This window comes from Topomyia yanbarensis, chromosome 3 (genome assembly GCF_030247195.1).
Source record: "Topomyia yanbarensis strain Yona2022 chromosome 3, ASM3024719v1, whole genome shotgun sequence".
Classification (NCBI taxonomy): Eukaryota; Metazoa; Arthropoda; class Insecta; order Diptera; family Culicidae; genus Topomyia; species Topomyia yanbarensis.
Window position 1 is genome coordinate 389,925,718 of NC_080672.1, and position 16,676 is coordinate 389,942,393.

Here is a 16,676-nt window from a genome sequence, read left to right on the forward strand (position 1 = left end):
AGCCTAGTTTACACTTGTATAACGATAAAGCTATTCAAACAGGGTTGCTATGATTAATAATAATTTCCACTTGTTTTGAAGCCATGCTGCTTCTTTAGTTAATAACTTTTCTCAGCGAATTTTCACAAACTTACAATGGTCCACGAATGTGTTCAGTAGAAGAATACCTTTAGAAATATATAGTTTTCTCATGAATTGATTGATGAGGTGATTTTTTAAGAATTTATTTTTAATTTTAACCGATTTTCCATACTAATTTCCATATAAACTTTGGAATTTTTGGAGGGTCCGTAGACACAATTTGAACAATTACTAAGGGCCATAAAAGGAATCAGTAAAGCCTGGTGGAGCTAAAAGTCAAAAATTGAACCAGTCTAGTGTACAGCCCCTTAAGGGAAATTCAGTTTTTCCATACATAATGTATTTGTGTTCTGATTTATTTTAATATGCAATATCTTCCGATACAAGCCACAATTTTATGCAAAGATAGGAACTATTATGAGAAATGGAAAGATCGCAAAGATCAGGCTATAGCATATTTTTGGAGACCTAGTAATATTTTACATTCATGTTCATTCCATAAAACTTCTATCAGCAGTGTGAAACGATTGTAATTGTTTCGATTGGCTACGAATATTTCCTGAAAAACTGTCGAAAGGGTAGACTCGGAATATATTAATCTGAAAGTCAATTCCAAAGCCCTCAAAACCGGGCGTACATTCCTACACACCAACGTAGTACATTTTTTTACCATAACACAAAGTCAACTTGATGTTTTCCTTGCACAACACACTCGACCATGAGTCAGTTCTCGAGAGGTCCATTTAAAGTTGTAGTCCACTTGGTAGAGAGCAATCGAGCAGCATAAGTAAACAGGCATCCCCTTTTATGTGCGTACGTACCGACCATCAGCAGTGACTTATGTTGCCATTGACAAAGTTATGCAAACGTTTTCGAACTGACCTTGTCAGCTGCTGGACAAACTGTGATCGGTCACTCCATGTAATGTGTAAATAAGTAGGCAGTTATGTTTTTTTATAAAATACTTTTTTATATTTCTGTATTTACAGTTCGATATTTTTTTGAGTTTGCTTTCCTCGTTTCTCCCCTTGGGGGAGGCGGGTGGATGCAATTTTCTAATGTTTATAAAAATACACATATTTTATATAAAACAATTATCATTTCCATGTTTGCTCGTATTTTGTTTAAAGCAGATGACTAAGAGGGAGATAGATCAAGTAAAGCTTTCATTTTTTATAGTTGAGAGAATTTATACACATTCGAAAGTAAATAAAAAAGAGGTAACAGATAAATAGATAGATAGACAGTAGTTCAGTTCGATAGTTACGATAGCAGATCAGTTTGAAAGTAAGTGTAGTAAGAGGTAATGAAAGGTAACAATTATCACATTCATGGGGTCGATTGCTAGCACTCAAACATCAATGCTCGGGAATCTCTCAGCGACAGTTTGGGTCGTTCGCTTTAGATGGCAAAGGAAGCACAGAATAGAAAGCGACTTCACTAGAGATGGGAACTTGAAAATAAGTCCCCTCGAGAGGTGGCGAGAGGCAAAGGTTTGACTTGCTCCGTTGAAAGTCGTCTCCCGCATTTAAAGTTGTCTTAATTTGGCTTCCGACACGATGTCGATTTCAATTTCAGTTTATCCGGTTGGATATCACAGATGGCGGCAACTTCAAGTAGTGCAACATTTTTCGCTTGCGCTGCAATGCGGACAAAATGTAGCGCTACTGAAGCTGTGTGACGATCCATTCTTCGCTTCACACAGTGTGAGTGGTTTGGAATGTTGCACGCAAAAGCACGTGCTTTGCTAAACCCGGTCGCAGCAAGCGGCGTGACGCTTTGCTGGTTTGTTTTGATACGTGCAATTCCGGTGTTTGGCACTTTTGCCGGGAGTGAGAGTGAAAGTGTGCGTTTTCGCGTTCCGCATTACTGGACGTCGATAGGTGAAGGTCACGGAAAAATGTAGGTGAAATAGAGCGAAAAAAGAAAAAGGTTTCGCAGCCAGCAGGTGGGCGAGAAACGTGTCGAAGAGGCTGTGTGTTTGAGATATATAGCAGGCTAAATTCGAGAGTGCGAATAGTTCGATGATAACTTAACAATTATATAAACGATTACATTCGATGATAGCGGGCTTTGTGGGTGCGTAGTTGTGCGCGTATGATCCGTTGTAGCTTAACGATAAACGAGTGAGTAGTAGTTACTTGTGGTGGCGGCGCCTCACTTTGCTGAGGTCGGCTCGCGACTGAAGAGTTGAAGCTTCTTGGCGGAGACAGTTGTCTGCTTGGCATTTTCGTTCTGTTTGTTTGTTTATTTGAGAGAGACAGAGTGAGAGAGTGACTAAGCGGGGAGGGCTTCGTTCGGCTCCCTAGCCGGAGCCAAACTCCGCTCGTAGCCCTTATAGTATCTAGTTAGGCACTTAGTGGACGTAGTGGCTGAGCAGTGGACCCGGAGCGTGGTAGGCAACTGGGGCTACAACCTTGTGGACAGCTGGGGCTGGAAAAAAAAGTGAAGAAGAAAATGTAAAGCGTTAGAGATGCGATTTTTTGGTCGTGGCTGAGGAAACGGTTTCGGGCTTGTCGTCGGTGGCGGAGTAATAAATAGCTTAAGTGAAGTACGCGATAAATTATTCAGGTCTCACAAAATGTTTTTGCTAGAGTTTGTTGATGGATTGGAACTAGATTTTAGCAAGTCATATGATAAACGCTTAAAAGCATCTACAAATGGAATGTACCTTTTGGAAATGATATAGTGAAATAGCTGGGAATGTCCCCCAATTTGAATAACATTAGAGACAAATATTAATAATCAAATGGAACGAAAACAAGATTGTGCATCAAATTCAAAAATTTGGCGAACTTCTTCGGTAATGACTACAATGCTCTTAATTACATTGCTTTATTTTTGAGAACTGTATTGCGGACACGTGTTACACACATCTCTTATGGTTTAAAAAAATTAAAATCCTCTGGGTGTGGATTGGGAATCGAATCCAGGTGCGCTTCTTTCAAGGCAATCAACTTACCAAGCACACTATACCTTGTGTAATGGTTCATTTAGAGTAACTCATTAAGTGTACTATTAACCTATGCATCTGTGCAAGCGATCTATATCTATGTGTTAGTCTTAAAATCCGATATTTGACGTCGTCTCCATGAATTTTAATCAAGCTTTTGCCAACAACTTTGCTGAAGACACAAAGTCATCTTTATTATTTGTTGTTTGTGGATGACCCCACAAAAGACAATTCAAGAATATTCAACAATTCAACTTTTTAAATATCATTCTGAGAAGTAAGGTATGTTCCATAAAAAGGTTTGAATGATCAAAATAGACAACTTTCTGTATTACAATTTTGGCTAACTAGTGTATTTTCGAAGTAACTCGACAATTTTTGAAAAATATAGTGTTTCAAATAGTGATCGGTTGTTTACGTTAAACGGGTCAACTCAGCCAATAGTGTTTTCGGAATACTTATCAAAAATAGCAAGGTCTGCATTTGCTGCTATGATTTTAGTGATTGATCCTCCTAAAAGTGAGATCTTTCAATTAACCCATTATAACCCAGGGGTTTCAAAAAGTGTGCCAAATGCACCAATATCTTCAATTCCACCCAAAAATGTATCAAAGATTATGGGAAAAACAAAATCACCGCTTAAAATGGTTTTGAGAATGAAAATATCTCGTGCCAAAAATTTCGTACGCTTAAATAAAAACAACAAATTTTAAGTTGTTTGACATATTTCTTCGGATTTTCTGATAGACAACACTTCTTTTACATCTGTAGGAACGTTTTGTCACGTAATGGGATTATTAGCACGAATTCCAACAATAAAATTCAATTAAATGTATTGCTTACTTTTCAGCCGCCGTTTGCCCCAACTATACACGGTTCAAAAATGTAAACAAAATTATGAAAAATGGCAGTTGTCTCGTTTCACAATGAAATATGAGGTGTAATGATCCCATTAGTGCAATAGTAAAGCAGTTAGATGCCAAAATTCTGCAGTAAATACGCGTTAAACGATGGATAGTCCTGCGTATGAAATTTCATACGCTAGGATATAATGGGTTAATTTTTGTATCTGATAGTAGAAATGATCTGACATCCTTAGACAAGATTGCTTTTGCGAATATTTTTACTGAACACTTTAAGTATCTTCTTTAAACGCTTTAGAAATTCTGGCTCGTTTTACATGGATGACACCCAAAAATATTTTTTGGAAATATCTTTGCAATTATCATTCCTACGAGTTTTACACATCCTAAGATTTTTTTCCAAATGCCAAATTCACAATTATTTTCGGATTTTCGACAATTCTGAAATTTTGTTGAGAAACAATAGTTTTTTTTTAATTGTCTATAACTCTACCGGATAAACCGATGGACAAGTGAAATCCATTAAGTTTTATAGTGTTGCTGTAGCACTTCTAATAGCAACTAAAGCTGATACCAAATTCGCGTGGCAAGACGCCAGACCAGACTGAAGCAGAATTGAACTGTTTTACCGCATCCACAAATCGCCTGCCAGATCAGAAATTACTTTGCTAAATTTTGAACATTCTTTTCTCTCTAGCTTACCCTAGGACGGCAAATTTGTACTTGACATGACGAAATCTTCCTGCCAGGGTGTTGTCGTCCTTGTCATTTCGTCATCTGTCTACTAATTCCGATTTTATTGATTTCTACAACTTGTGAACATGTAATCCAGAATATCTCAAGATATCATGAGCGGTTGGTCTTCGAATTCCAAAATTTTCATTATTAACAACATTGTTTTGGAATTGCTTCACCAATGACTATTTAAAATTTTGTTAAATTTCCAGTCACTATCTCGAATCATCATTATTAGTTCATTTATGGATTATATTTTTAAACTTCTCCCGAAACAGAATCCTTACTACGGACCTACTAGCATAAAACATAGATCTATTGAAGATTTTGAAATGTTTACTCCGGATGCAGAAAAAATGGAAACATTTTTCTCTGCTTGATTGAGGTTGTAAAGATTTTCAGAAAACTTGAAGGGAGAAAACTTGAAGGGAAAAAATAAAAACAAAACATGTTTTGTTAAGTATTGTTTGGTTTTTTTCATGACGTGGATATTCACGTTTCGAGACTACGACAATCGCGGAATAGGGGTGCCACATACATGGCAATTCTATTTGTGGTAAATCGCCCGTTTGTTAATTCTAGAACGTTAAACTTACTTTTTTTACCTTAGAACGGTTGCACTGGGGTACAAACGTACCCCACGCTTTTGGTCGCAATTTTCGCAGGGAAAAATGCAAACAAATGAAATGTATTATAAAACTGTTTTTTTTTGTTTTTTAATTGCAAAAACAGCTGTGTAAGTGACAGTGCAGAATTTTTTGAATCAATGATACATAAATTGGCATGAATAAAAAAAGTGAAAAATCACGGTTTTGACTTTTTTTACAAAAATTTCTATAACTTTGCAAATTTTCAACCGATTTGAAAAAGGTTGAAAAATGGTCTATAAACGATATAAAATGGAATTTCAATATTTTTAAAAATTCATAAGTGCCGAAATATCCTGACTGCGGTAAAAGACAAAAGGTTAAATCATCGGAAAACTCTAAGCTTGTTCATATGACCCTATTCTACGCTTTTCTAAACTTTTTTCCTTCAACACCTTGCACATGCATGATTACTATGGCTCTTAGTATTGACAAAATATTTCACACCTTCCAGTCCCTTACTAATTAAATGACATAACAACATAAAATTTTTTGAAAAGTGCAATTATTTGGAAGATTGTAAGGGGGGGTTTTGTAAAATACTACGAAATAAGGCGGTAATTACAGTTACTGTGCACAAATTATGCTTGCAAGCCAATAATTTGAAAAACGATATAAAATATAAAATAACAAATCAGCGTCAAAATTATTTTCTGCTTCAAGAGTAAATTAAATTTATTGAATAAATGATTAAAAACAAGTACATAATACTAATTGTTACTTACGTAGTAAAACAATCAGTATTTAAACTGGTATTGTCACGAGTCACATTTCCACTGACAGCACGAAACGCTAACGGCAACGGTATACTGGGGTACAAATGTACCCCACGCCAGCTTTGACTCCACGAAGGCCAAAAGCAAACTGGCTTGTCCACCTTACACTACACTTACTTTGTACTCTAAATTGAAATATGGTTAGGGTACCAGGGTCCGCAAAAGCCGAATTCTCGTTTTCACACGGCATCAAAGATGGCGTGGGGTACATTTGTGCCCCCAGTGCAACGTTCTAGGATTAATACTAGTTCAATGTTTGTAATAAGATGACCGTCATAGTCACATTTATATTGTAAATAAAGTGATGGTCATTTTCAATTCCTCTCAATCATGATTCCAATGAGTGATAGATTCACGGGAGCATCGTCTTACTGTTGGTAATTCATTGTAGTGAGAACTATAACTCAACAAGAATCGCTTACTGTTTTGACTGCAAACCGTTTCATTCTCATATGACTAAAAATTTGCCATCAGTACCATGATTGTGCTCAGCACTGTTTGCAGCAAGCTTGAACCAGTTGGACGAGCCAGACGCAATTTTTAGCATAACAGTAAACCAATGTTAAGTCTGACACATGCATCCAAAGAAACAGGTGAGCTGATAAGTGCTCCCTTGTGTTGAGCCACAACACGACGAGTAATGACGGAAATCTTCGAACAACTCGTCAATAAAGCTACCGAAACTCACGGATTGCTCAGGAAGTGACGTCTTGTGAATTCTCGCCGTCGAATGACTGTTCAGGTTTTAAATGACACACTGACAATTGTTATGCATCGCAACGTTACGGATGAATTGTGCATTTCAGCAGGGATGCCAGGTAATATTTTTATAAATCTGTGCGCAGCATATGTAAAAACAGGTATCTGCTACGCCGCCATGATTTTAAGCCAAGATCTAAAACGTCGTGTTAAGGCCGATCCACAATCGACAGAATCGATTCCATATGACACGACTTTGCGATGTTCGAATTCGTTTCGTTTTTGCCGTTTTGTAAGTTTGTCATCATTGCAAATTTAAACACATGACATAATACATACCCATACATATAGCATGTGGTTCTTGAGAGCTCTATCTGCGGACAATTCTGAGAGTCCAGTGTGAATTGGAGAAAGAGAGATAAATAACAATAGGTTTACTGTCGCGATTTAAGTGTACTTATACCGCGTCATTTCATTTCTAAGTCTCTCATTTGACAATCATTACTGATCGGATAAACGACTAAATTTTCGTTTTCGTCGTGGTCTTCTGGTATAATTCACATATTGTAGCTCTGATCTGTGCCTTTCAAAATATTGTAGCCTTTGAAATATTCAACCCCCAATCGAAATAAGTAACTGAAATACAGCTAGCATATTTACATTAGCAAAAAACTATAGTCTAGTTTAACATTTCATGCATAATGTGTAAAATAACTACGAATGAAAGACATATATGCGTGGGGATTATCGAAAATTATAATGAAAATATTCTACAGGATCTTGTAATCAAAAAACATTTGCTTAAGTCCACTGATCAAAATATGTTGCCTAAGTCATATTAAGAACTGTTTACTACTAAACCTTTCAGAAGTGTAGCAGTAACTCCAAAGTTTTTTAGTGCAAATTAATTTTTGTACTGACATTTAGCAACAATGAATGCAACAAGAAATTTTATCAGATACCGTATTACTTGACGAAAAATAATAGACTTTATCTCCCTTGAGAAACGGCATCACCACGGGCCGAAACGTCGGACATTAGGCAGGCATTGTTCTGATTAATAGGACGTAAACAGTGAACTGCATATGTGCTGAAATCAAATTTGATTTTTTGAAGATCGAGAGGAAGTGCGTAATCGTGCTAAAGATACGAAGATGGAGAAAAACATCTTAAACTCTCTATTCACATTATCCTTAAAATTAGAGAAAATTTTTCACTTACCGTAATTTATATGAATTTTCAATGCCATAACCAAAAAAGTCAAATCGGAATAATTCAACGAAAACTAAAGCATCGAGGTTCCTCAAGAAATATCTCACCTGGCAAGCAACTTGTAGTAATGGCAACAAAAACTTTCTTTAGGCACAATGAACAATGAGTCCTTACAGAAACAATCACTGCAATTTATCGACAGTCACTGTGACCCGGTTTAACTTCACGTAGAAGTTAAGTCGATATCGTACCAAAACCGATAATCTTCCAAATACTCCAAAGCAACATCCAAATTGTTAGGAACTCTAACAAAGAACGGGTCAACACATCGGGACCAAGGATTCTAGCCAACTAACTAAGGAACCTGAGCGAACCCTTGTTAAGGGAGAGCAGTAAAAAGTTGGAAGCTTTTTATATTCATGCAAGATAATGATGTTTCAAAACGTGAGTTTTTAAGTATTATCCAAACTAATTTTTAAATGTAATACGTATTCTTCATTGCTGTTTTATCCCAGTTGATGTTTGTCCAGATTATTGCTGATACATACCCTATTGTATTGAACATTGAATAACATTTGAATCAGTTTTTGATATTTTAAACTTGATTTATCTTTGTCTTTAATTGACACTTTGATGAAAATTCCAGAGTGAATGTCAGTGACATGAGTCATAGAACCCGTTTTACAAATTCTGTGCTATAAGGCACTTAATATTGAAGCCCCAAATTGTATGCAGAATCTTGGAGCCCGTTAAGCCTTATTATAAAATGTAAATAACTATCTAGTTAGCTTACTTTTGCAACATATTTGAACTCGATCTTATATGCCACCGATCGATAACATTTACACGCTGTTGACACCCAAATAAACAAGCACAAACATCACTTACCGGACTTGTGCACGACGGCGTTGAATCCGTTGTGGTCATCGGCGGTGTAGTCGACAGTGCGCACGGAACCGTCCGGTTCGACCAGCGAGTATTGTCCCTTGACAACATCACCGTCGCGTTCCTCGGCCTGGGACTTGATGTCTCCGGTATGGGGATCCTTGATTCCGTAGTTGAACGAGTATTTCGGGTAGGCCTGGTTATGAGTTTGCACACAAAAAAAACATTGCAAGTCGTCAGTTAAATTGCCAGCCACAATTGATTATACAACAACCTTGTTAAAAATTAACCGAATAATAAACCTAAGTTCAACCATACAAAACTAATCCCAATGTAGCAACTGCCTTTTTTAGAAACTAATACTCGGTCTATTCATTTGGCGCTGACCGTTTGGGCATACTTACGACTGGTTCGGCGACGACATGTTTCAGAACTGGAGCAGCGTGCAGGACTGGGGCATGCAGCAGAGCTGGGGCACCATAGTGTCCGTAATCGATGGGCGATGCACTAACGGCAACCGCGAGCAGGACAATGGCAATGAAGCACTGGAAAATATGTTAGAATCCATTAGATTTTGTTTTGTTTGCACTATACACACTTTGACCGCGCACACAACCATCACAGTATCGAAAGTCCATTGGTTTTTCTGTGATCACATTTCATGTTCTAAACACAATCACTAGAAACGGCTGGGAAAACAATTGGCACAAAATCATACCTTCATGGTTATTATTTGTAACTAAAAACGGTCTAACTTCTAGAACGAACTAATCCTTTTTCGCTTATGCTCTCAAATCTGCTGAGACACTGTTTTGCAAAGAACCAAACTGAACTGATGACTATTGGAATGGCCATAACGTCTTTTATACCGATTGGAAACTCTGGAAATTTTTGTGCCTCGTGCTATGCAGCTGCCGCGCGTCTAGAATCAGCTCCGTCGACAGCGGGGCAGCGGAGCTGGTGGTGGCTGGTGCGAAGGACCAACCTCTCGGTGCCTTTTTGCCACCCCCCGCGCTATACCACCTCGGTCCTGGGGAGGGGGATGCCGAAAGCTATGAGCAAGCAAGCTCTAGAGCAGAAAAGCCAAAGCCTTACCGCGGTAGAAGAAAGAACGCGAAGTGCAACACCAAATCGATACGGTCGTAGAAATATGGAAACAAGCCTACAATTTCATTCATTTCGTAAGTAGCCCCGAAAACGTAAACGCGCGCGCACGTCGCTGCCACCGCTGCTGCTGAGAGAACGGAGCGCGCGAGAGACATGCAACAAGCGGCGACGAACCTGAACCCGATCTACTACTACTCGCCATTCAGACCGGCAACGACTGCAGTGTGTGGTGTGGTGTGGTGGGCGGTCAGCAATCGACGCTCGTTGGAACAAAACGTGGGAGAGTCTACTACCATTCGGCTGCAGCAGTGCACACGGAAAGCGAGAGTGAGCGATTCTCATAATTTCCTCGCGGCACCGCGTAGGTTACGGCCCGCGGTGGCGATGGCGGCAACGGTAACGGCAGCAGCGGCGGCGCAAAGTTCTGTTTCTGTTTCTCCGAGACCCACGTAGAGCATATCACATTTTAAAGTGCTTGTACAACATCGCAATTAAAAACATAAAAAAATGGAATTTCGCTAGTGGGTCGTGTCTTTAAGGTGGCCCCTTTTAGCGGTTTGGAACCTGCATGAAATGGGACCGAGATTGATGCCGAAAAGCTACATTCGATGGATTTACTTTTGTGCCCGTAGGCAGGGCCAAACGGTTGTAGGCATATCTGGTTGCAGCTGTTTGCTTTAAGCGAGATCAGAAGCGCGTGAGAAAGTTGCAGTCTTCCAGAGTCGGTTGAGCAATGGCAGCGGTTCGATGAATTAGTTCGGAATGGTGACAATAATAACGGGAATAATTCCTACGCATCAGTTTCGATGTGAATGAATGGAAAATGGTTCGAGTGGTCGTGCGAAAAAAGTGTGCCTAGTGTTTCTATATTTAGTTGACAGTGCGATCTATTTTTTGCGAATACGCTAATGGAAGTACAATCGATATTTAAATGCTTTCTAATGCCGCTTCTTGCACAAATTTGTTAAATGGTCGAATTGTGTGAGAGTAAGACTGTGAATTTCTTATCCAATTAACCAGTTATTAGTTGAAATGTTGCTTTAATATATCCTTCACTTGCCTTCAGTCATGAGTAACAATGTTACCCCCAAGAATATTCTGCGCCGGAGTTTATCGGAATGCTTTTAAGAAGGTCGGAAATATTTAAAGCTCTAAAAATACGGTCCACAATTTCAAAGAATTTTATTAAGCCAGCGCTAGTTTCTTTCTCTGGCTGGGATATGGGAATAATTGGGGTTTTTGGTCTCCCAGGAAGTGCTGGAAGCTCCTTTTCTGAGCTCAGGTTTCGAGACTGGGAGCTACTTGCTTCGGTGTTGCAGCAGTACTTCCTCGAGTAGTTATTTTCGGGGAACGTTGAAGAAACATCTTCTGACCTCTACAGCGAAGCTTAGGGGAGGAAATTTTTCCTCTTTTTCTATTGCTTCTAGGCACAGCAGAAGATGTTCCCTCTTGGAGTTAATCACAGTCGCCTTCGTTAGTAGACAAGTTTGTCTAGATATTTGTAGCGGTCGGTGGCATAGCTATTTTTAGCATTTCTGCAAAAGATCGCATAGCAGCGGTTCTCAACCTTTTTCGTACCACGGACCCTTTAGAAATTGCCCTGGGTTGCTGCGAATTCCCACGGATAAACGTCGATTTTGTATGCTATCAATATGTTATTTTCAGACTTGAAATTCCAATCTGAACTCGGAAAATATATTTTTCTTCGCGGACCCCAGCCATGACTTCGCGGCCCCCTAGGGGTCCGCGGATCCCAGGTTGAGAATCACTGGCTCAGAGTGTCACTGAAGGGAACACTTGAGATTCTCCTCGTGCTGTTTGTACGCAGGACATGTCGGGAGATCATGAGGGTTTCTCCACAGTACAGATACTTTTCAACACCCCTCCCACAAGAATCATCCACTTGATTCCCACTACATTTCCCACAATAAACCTTATTGCTACAATGGGAGGCTGTGTACACCAGTTGTTTGCAATTTGTGCAGTTTGTGATCTGCGGCACAAAAAGGCGAACATGTAGACGAACTTAGTCCAAGAGGAGATAGTTGGGTACGGTTGGTCCGGCGAAGGTTACCCGATAGAAGTCTGAGTTATGTCCTCCTACCGTCAACTGCTACTGATGCTTAACGCAAACGTGTGCATTCCAGTATCATCACTTGCTGAAGCATGGGGTCTTTAAAATAGCCACCCTCATTTTTCAGCAGAAACGCACAATTCAAACTCGATTAGCTGGTACATATACTTTGCACTCCTTCGAAAAAAATCCGTAACCATCAATATCATTTATCTAATTCAAACCGAAGGAAAAATTTTCGATATTTCTATCATGTCCAGTCAGAACTCGAGAAATCTGCAATAGATTCAAGCATTTTTTGTCTTTGGACCAGAAGAAGATCACAAATAACCCGATTACGGAGGGTCAGTACATTTTCAATTGGGGAGGCATTCACAGCTTCTGACGAAGCGCCGATCTAGTTTATACAGATGGCTATAACTTAACTCTCACTGCGAGAACAAAATACTGAGGAATGCGGCTTTGAGAACGAGCACGAAGCAATCTCGAGACAATGCGTCCAATAACACACTGCACAAAGATTGAAACACACCCGAACTGTCTGAACATTACAGTACGAATGAATATTGGTTGTTTTGTTGTTAAGTGGGATAGCAGTGAGTGTTGAGTAGTGTAGCAGTCTCATACCTAAAAATCCAATGCAAATTCGGTTTTGCTTTTGCATTCAGTACAAATTAATGCATCCAAAAGCATACATCGGCCACCGGACAGTCGGGCAGCGATTTTTTGAAGAAAACAGTAAAAGTAGTACGATCAGAATGTTATTCAAATGTAGTCAACTTTTATGTAGTCAATGTCTTCTTCTCTAATAAATATTAAGGTTTACCTTGAGAAAGGCCACCACCAAAGGCCGAAATAAAATTAGTAAATAACCTTTATTTTGATTATTAAACACTGACACAGCCGACTTCAAAATCTCCTAAGGCGCACTCGGTATTAAAAAAAAACCTGGCGCGGAAGGATGCTAGTGTAGATTTTTGTTGACAGATGTCACTTCGAAAATATAAATTTAGTAACAACGACAGCACATAAACATTATCAGTTTGGTTTGAACCTTCGCTCAACCCGTATTTCAACTGCAGCAGTCTTTCTCGAGACTACCTATACCTACCGGCTTTTTCCAATACTCTTTCTTTCATTCTTCAAGAATAATTTAGCCTAACGAAATATTTCATTTTCCAACATGCCTGGGTCCTCCCAGGCAACTAGAGATGGGTAAGTGAATCGCGAATCGGTCAAAAGAATCGACTCTTGAAAAAGAGTGAGTGAGCCAAGATTCTTTTTAAAAAATTGCGCTAGGGGATAATGTTATATGGCACGAACTATTATTTGATTAACAATTGAAACAAGGAGAAACACTATTAGGCTTATTATAAGGAATGTAAAAGATATACACAAGAGGAATTGATTTCAACATCAGAGTAGCAGAGATCGTATCAGGGAAAGTGAAGAGAGGGCGGACAACAATGTTAGGGAAAAGAAGAAATTAAACTTGCAGCTTGTTGGCAAACGGACATGCTACAGGACATCATGAACCGAATCGCTGATTGCCCTCCTTGGATCCGCTGGGATTTCTTTTGTGGCCAGATTTCCAGGTAGCTGTTAGCATATCAACCAAATGAGAAGAAATAACTAAATTTGGCTATCAATTGTGTTTAAAAATTTGTATATGTGAGACATATGGGAAGATGGAGGATAGCACATATCGGACTGGAATGAGAGCAAAGGGATTTCTTTAACGGAGATATGCCCACCAAAAAATAATGAAAATTAAACGACGTGTAAACCCAGTCAAAAAGGGCAAGTTGCTGGCTAACGGGGGGCTATTTGCCAACTCGGATGCGCTAATTGCCCGTCAATTTGCCGGCAAATTGCTGGCAATTAGGGTGCTATTTCAAATGCAACATTTGGGCGATTTGCCGCCGTCATTTTGTAGCCGCTCTACCCGCCCTTAAATTGCCCCCAAATCGGCCATGGAACGCGCCATTTAATCGCCCTTAATTGCTTAATATGAAAATTACAAATAATACTTATTTTCGGATTCATTATCTACTCACATATACTTACCAGTATACTAGGTAATCACCACCAAATTATAGGAAGAATCAATGGTGAAATTGGTATTGCACTCCAAAACTTACCAAAATCTGACGATCATTAAGACTCTAGGTCAGAGATCTTGTTCCACTATACTTACACACGATTCCACAATTTCCTACATTCTTTGGCTTAATGAAGTGCACTAGACAAAAAAGTACAAGGGAGAACATACCAATACCATAAGCCAAACATGAACCGCCATGTTTGAAAAACAACCAAGTCCATTTTAGCCGCCAGAAAATTTGTCTAAGTATTGAAATTGCCTTTAAATTGCAAATTGCACTTGTTCCGAGGGGTAATTAGCACAGGCGAGTTGAGTCAAACGTCAAACTTTTTAAGTCGCACGACCTTTTTCGTCCGCATTTTTTTGACAGAGAATCAATACGAATGTAAACATACAACGATTGAATCAAAAATTTGATTGAAAATTACGTTGAAATCCATTGGAGCATCAAACAGCATACAATTTTACATTTTCATTTGTGTAATGATGTGCATTGGTTTTCCGTTTAAAGAAACTGGAATTTTCAATCCACGTGTAAAATTATAATAAAATTAGTTGAAGAAATCGTGTATATTGGTGGAACTTAATTTTACATTTATATCCATGCTGCAAATATGTGCATGGAAATAAACTTAAAATAACAAAATATTTTTTTCTGTGTGGCGCTAGGGCACTAGGCGCACGACCAGGCAACATGTTCAATTTTGCTATAATCGTCACCACAAGCGCAGAGATCGATCTCCTCGACCACCTCTACATCGGAGATGCCCATCCAACGCGTAATGACTGGACATGACCCGAGATATCATTCCCAAACTTCCATTGTTCCACGAAATTTGCCGATTTTTGATCTTCCTCTTACAAGAAATACCGAAAACTCGTTGAAGTAACGCGATCTTTCATGAATATCACCTTCTAATGCCTGACTGTTCGCCTTTTTTCATTACACAGAAAAAAATATTTTGTAATTTTAAATTAATTATCATGCACATATTTGGAGCATGAATATAAATGTTAACTTAAGTTCCAGCACAAATACACACAACTTGTCGTCCTTATTTCAGCGATATTTGTTGTAATGTAACACGTTGATTGTAAATTACAGTTTCATTAAACGGCAAACCTTGAATGTATTTTTAATCCCATGTTGCTGTAAAATAAATGACGTGTAATATTACACGAACGAAAGTGTAAAATCATATGCTTTCTGATGCTCTCATTGAGTGCATCGACTTCAACTTAATTTTCAATCAAATTTTTGATTCCAGCTTTGTATGTTTACATTCGTATTGATTTATATGTCGTTTAATTTTCATTATTTTTTGGTGTGTACCATTCTATTCTAAATGTCTGCATTCTCATTACACTGAATGGAGCAATGCAAAAGAATTCAAACTAAGGTAATCTGAAATGATTTTTCAGATAAATAACTAAGGAATTACCATGTTTTCCCCAGAAAATGCAAGGAGTGCTTTCCATGCTCGGCAGCGCGCAAGACGTAGCTACTGAGCTGTCTGCTATAGCGTTTACCCCGGATCTCAGAACAAGGGATTAAAGCGCCACCTTTTACGAGGACTACTTGTCATGTTGAAGGTTGCCCGACCTAGGGTGGCTTAATTTTACTAAAATTCGGAGGAACGAAACGGCAGATGGAAAAGCCGAAGGGTACTCCGTCTCGCGGGACGATTCCAAACAACAACCAAATAATTCGCAACTAAACAACCGTACATTTACACCAACTCGTGGTTCTCATCACTGACAGAATCTCTCAAAAACTACCAAATAATAAGCTAGCTTCTGAAACCAAAGTTGGGACTGTTTTTCCGAGGAGTCCTACCCAGAGTAAACAACGAAAAAACAACGAACACTGAACATGAGACCTTTCAGCTAAACGAAACTAAAAAATATCACTTCAAACTACACATAATTATGGGAAACGCAACCTAACCTACAAAATTTATTTAACAAGCCTTTAATTCTTGAGTGATTTTTTTTTCAAAAAGACATCTACAAAGAGTTACTCGCATTGTTTACTTTCTCTTCTGTTAATAATTCGGTCGCTTTAACATATATCCCTCAATTCTTTGCATAATGTTTAGCGTTGCAAAATGTTTTGTCATCAGCTATTATCGAACGAGAAATATGGTTACCTTCAACTATAACATCGCAGGAACTCTACTACAACGCGTTGACCACGTGAAGGATCTACGAGTCATTCTTGATGATAAGCTAACGTATACTCATCACGTCTCAGCGACCATCGAGCCAATCGTTTGCTGGGATTTATTTTCAAAATATCCAACGAATTTCGGGATCCTCTATGCTTCAAGGCTCTTTATTGCTCATTGGTGCGCCCGCAGTTGGAATTTGCAAACGTCGTTTGGTGCCCGTATCAAGCTACGTGGAGCCTTAGGATCGAAGCAGTCCAGCGTAAATTCATACGATATGCGTTACGTGAATTGCCGTGGAACGATCCATTAAACCTGCCACCGTACGAGGACCGTTGTCGTCTTTTAGGACTTAATACTTTAACACGCCGG

The 16,676-nt window shown here is 38.9% G+C and overlaps 2 protein-coding genes across 2 annotated transcripts in view; one reads left to right on the forward strand and one right to left on the reverse strand.

Moving 5' to 3' along the window:
* Window positions 1–1,061: 1,061 nt before the first annotated feature.
* On the reverse strand, window positions 1,062–9,716 carry LOC131690938 (cuticle protein 8-like). Its single transcript, XM_058977023.1, has 4 exons — window positions 9,570–9,716; window positions 9,256–9,396; window positions 8,855–9,047; window positions 1,062–2,514 (listed from the first exon to the last, which is right to left on the reverse strand). Exons 1-4 carry the CDS (start codon window positions 9,573–9,575, stop codon window positions 2,438–2,440), a joined length of 417 nt encoding a protein of 138 aa, XP_058833006.1. The 5' UTR covers window positions 9,576–9,716; the 3' UTR covers window positions 1,062–2,437.
* Window positions 9,717–13,051: 3,335 nt separating this feature from the next.
* Window positions 13,052–16,676, forward strand: part of LOC131689278 (intraflagellar transport protein 88 homolog) — a 139,413-nt gene continuing 135,788 nt past the window's right edge. The window contains exon 1 of the mRNA XM_058974255.1: window positions 13,052–13,627. Coding sequence (XP_058830238.1) covers window positions 13,548–13,627 — 80 coding nt within the window. The 5' untranslated portion in view covers window positions 13,052–13,547. The remainder of the gene's footprint in view (window positions 13,628–16,676) is intronic.

Coding starts and splice junctions, on each gene's coding strand:
- LOC131690938 (XM_058977023.1), bottom strand. Junction 9,048..9,255: donor ATGTCGTCGCCGAACCAGTC/GTAAGTATGCCC, acceptor ACTCATAACCAG/GCCTACCCGAAATACTCGTT. Junction 2,515..8,854: donor CGCCGTCGTGCACAAGTCCG/GTAAGTGATGTT, acceptor TTTTTTTTCCAG/CCCCAGCTGTCCACAAGGTT.